This window comes from Cucurbita moschata, unplaced genomic scaffold (assembly GCF_002738365.1).
Source record: "Cucurbita moschata cultivar Rifu unplaced genomic scaffold, Cmos_1.0 Cmo_Scf00106, whole genome shotgun sequence".
Taxonomy (NCBI): Eukaryota; Viridiplantae; Streptophyta; class Magnoliopsida; order Cucurbitales; family Cucurbitaceae; genus Cucurbita; species Cucurbita moschata.
In genome coordinates, this window is record NW_019268622.1 from 311,860 (window position 1) to 315,379 (window position 3,520).

The 3,520-nt window shown below is 31.7% G+C and overlaps 1 protein-coding gene across 1 annotated transcript in view; it reads left to right on the forward strand.

The window, feature by feature from the left end:
• Positions 1–2,249, forward strand: part of LOC111439766 (threonine--tRNA ligase, mitochondrial 1-like) — a 13,846-nt gene extending 11,597 nt beyond the window's left edge. Inside the window, exons 16-20 of the mRNA XM_023077291.1 lie at positions 279–371; positions 493–714; positions 1,233–1,304; positions 1,522–1,593; positions 1,783–2,249. Coding sequence (XP_022933059.1) covers positions 279–371; positions 493–714; positions 1,233–1,304; positions 1,522–1,593; positions 1,783–1,878 — 555 coding nt within the window. The 3' untranslated portion in view covers positions 1,879–2,249. The remainder of the gene's footprint in view (positions 1–278; positions 372–492; positions 715–1,232; positions 1,305–1,521; positions 1,594–1,782) is intronic.
• The last annotated feature ends 1,271 nt before the right edge of the window (positions 2,250–3,520 follow it).

Consider the following 3,520-nt stretch of genomic DNA (forward strand, 5'->3'; position numbering starts at 1 on the left):
AAAAAAAAAAAAAAAAAAAAAAAAAAAAAAAAAAAAAAAAAAAAAAAAAAAAAAAAAGAAAAGAAAGAAAAGAAAAGACGAGAAAAATAGGTTCGAGAATTTCTAATTTATATTTTTGATATATTCTTTCTACCTTTATGAATTTTTTACATGTTATATGACTTTTTTTTTGTTTTTTTTAATCTTACACTTGCCTATATCCACTCTATTTTAGTCTTCCATGTTTATAGCTTAACTATTGAGGTTTCAGTCTACTTAGAATGACTTATCTGAAACAGATTGATGAAGGAGATGGTGCCTTTTATGGACCAAAGATAGATATTAGTGTATCTGATGCATTGAAAAGGAAATTCCAGTGTGCAACCCTCCAGGTAGTAATGTGTGCTTATACTCCTAATTTATTCCCCTATTTGTTACTCGAGCTTTATTACAGTATAAATATAATACACTGGGGGAAATATTAATTTGCACTTGGGGAATATGAATTTGCAGCTGGACTTCCAACTTCCTGCACGTTTTGAATTGTATTACTCAGCAGAGGACGAGGCCAAGAGGGAACGTCCAGTTATGATTCACAGAGCTATCTTAGGTTCTGTTGAGCGGATGTTTGCTATCTTGTTGGAGCACTACAAAGGGAAGTGGCCTTTTTGGCTCAGTCCACGTCAAGCAATTGTTTGCCCTGTATCTGAGAAATCCCAGTCCTATGCACTGAAGGTAGCGCATAAAGTATTATTGAATTGATTTCTTTTCACTACACAATTTGCTTTTCCCCATTTCACTGTCAAAGTTAATAGTATTCAAAATTTCGGTCCTAATATGTAATTGGACTACTTATTTGAAAGAATTAAAACATCTGTTGGTACATCGAGATATTCATAATTTGACATCGATATTATGGATTAGTCAGAGATCTCCTATATCTTTCATAAATACCCATAATACATAAAAAATCATATATTAATCCCAACTTGAAGGTATACACTAATAACAAGATATATAACTTAGTTTGGAAGGGAAAAAAAAACTTAATTATGAATTTAAATAATTTTTATAATTTGTTGATTTATAGAAATATGCATTGATATCGTTATATTTTCAATAAATCCATAGTATTGCATGCATTTTGTAATACAATACACAGGAATTGAGTAAGCGACATGTGTTGTCTTCTATTATGTTATAGTACAAGACGTTGACAGACAATTGGTCTATCATGGTATTGTATTTTGTAGGTGCGTGATCTTATTCATCATGCTGGTTATTTTGTTGATGTGGATGTAACAGACAGAAAGATTCAGAAGAAGGTGAGTCCATATCATTATCGTTCAATACTTGTGTTCAAGTTCGTGTCTTGTTGAAATGAATATTTCTTAGTGTCCATATACAAACGATTTGCCCATTAATTCATCCAATAATTGTAGTCGCTGTATGTAATGGATTATGCGTTTACTCAAACAGTGGATTAAAACAGGTTGATTTTCGTGAACTCTACATGATTCATTATCTTGATTTCTTTGCCAGGTACGAGAAGCACAATTGGCACAATATAACTACATACTGGTCGTTGGTGAAGAGGAGGCCAACACTGGACAGGTTTTGCTATCAACTTTAAATTTCGTCTTTGTGAAAAACAAAATACAGCAAATTTATTGATCCTACATATTTCTCCTATATAAACTCCATCCTCATCGCCTTTTTCTTTTCTTAAGATTTAAAAAATGATCTTAAATCAGCTGGATTTAGTTATTTATTATCTTATTAAACGTTTTGAGTTGGTGGCAGGTGAGTGTACGGGTGAGAGATAAGGGTGATCATTCAGTGATGACTATTGAGAGCTTGCTCAACCACTTCAAGGAAGAAGTTGCAGCTTTTCATTAACGCTACTTTATTGGGAGAGGGGTAACTTCTTCAGATTTTAATTTATCGTTAATCATAACAAGGAAGGTCAGAAAGCCGTTTCACAATCATTTAGAATTCCGTCGTAGTAAACATTACATTGGTTTGTTTCCTATTTGTTCTTTCCAGTCTCAATTTTCAGGTATGTAACAGTTTTGCCTACGCTCAACATATGTTTCTTGTCTGGAACTTGGCAAGATGAGTAAGTTTATATCATTTTTTAACTTCAAATCTCGTCCAAACCCTGTTAATTTCAACCAAAGTTTAGGGTCTTAATAAACATGTAATTACTCGAATTCAGTATAGCATTAAAAAAATACTACGAAACTTGCCAATATCATTCGAACTTAGCTTTAGATGCTGCGATTCTCTTAAGTATGATCAGTTTGTAATGATCCAATTTTTGTGCTGAGTGAATGTTTTCTTCTACTTGTTCAACATTTGATTTGGGGCCCTTGTATTATATCTCGAGATTTTTTAGATGCTGTTTGGAGGCCTTGTATCTGCGAGTTTTCGGAATGATTACAAATACAGCGATCAGACCAATTTTCTTTTCAGATAAAAAATGGCTACGACATTCAAATGCCTTCCTCACACGTTGTTCCTGATCATGGAATGGTACATGTAAAATGGAGGATTGGTTGTGCTATTGGTTGTGCACTCATAGACCTCTCATTGGGCTCAACCTTGTTTGATAACATTTATTGGTTGTGCACTCATAGACCTCTCATTGGTCTCGACCTTGTTTGATAACATTTTGGGCTCTTATACATGTAGAAAAGAGTAGTTAGACAGATTTTAGCTATTTTTTGCGCACAAGCCGTTTGTCAAACTAATATATGACATGTTTATTTTAAATTGGCCTTTATCAGTTTTGTATAATGCAATATTACAAGTGTGCAACGTCATGTTTTAATATAGTGAAGTGAGTATATAGAATGTCAATCTTCAAGGTTGGTTGTCTGGTTTGATTGAGTACCCTAATCATAATTTTATCTAAAGAACCTAAAAATAAAGATAAAAAGTGAGTTCGGTTCACTCACAAATAAAATATTACAATTTAAAAATAGTCTTCCAATTAATCAAACATAAACATAAAATAATATTACATAAAATCCTAAGAATGATGTTAGGTACTAAAAAAGAAGCCTAAATTTCTCTAACGCGTGGACACCTCTTCCATTTATTTCAATTTCTACAAGTGCTCTTCATTGTAGCATTGAGATTCAAGGAGAAGCATTTGGATGCTATGGAAGCATTGAGATTCAAGGAGAAGCATTTGGATGCTATGAAAAAAAGTGAGTTGAGCAAAGAAATGATAGTTGAAGTAATAAAACCAACATTTTTGTAACATTTGGATATTCTTTTTGCAATATTGAAATTTATTCTAAAATCTAGTAATTAATGATTGACTTTTAACTTTAAGAAGTGTCTTTTCAAAGATTCTATATTAAAATTTGGCACAAAATTTAGAGTTTCGGGAAGTCTCAAGTTTTTGTAAGAACGTATAAACTTCAAAGTTCGAAGGTATTTATTATAGTCTTCCGATTGTCCAAAAAAAAAAAAAAAAAAAAAAAAAAAAAAAAAAAAAAAAAAAAAAAAAAAAAAAAAAAAAAAAAAAAAA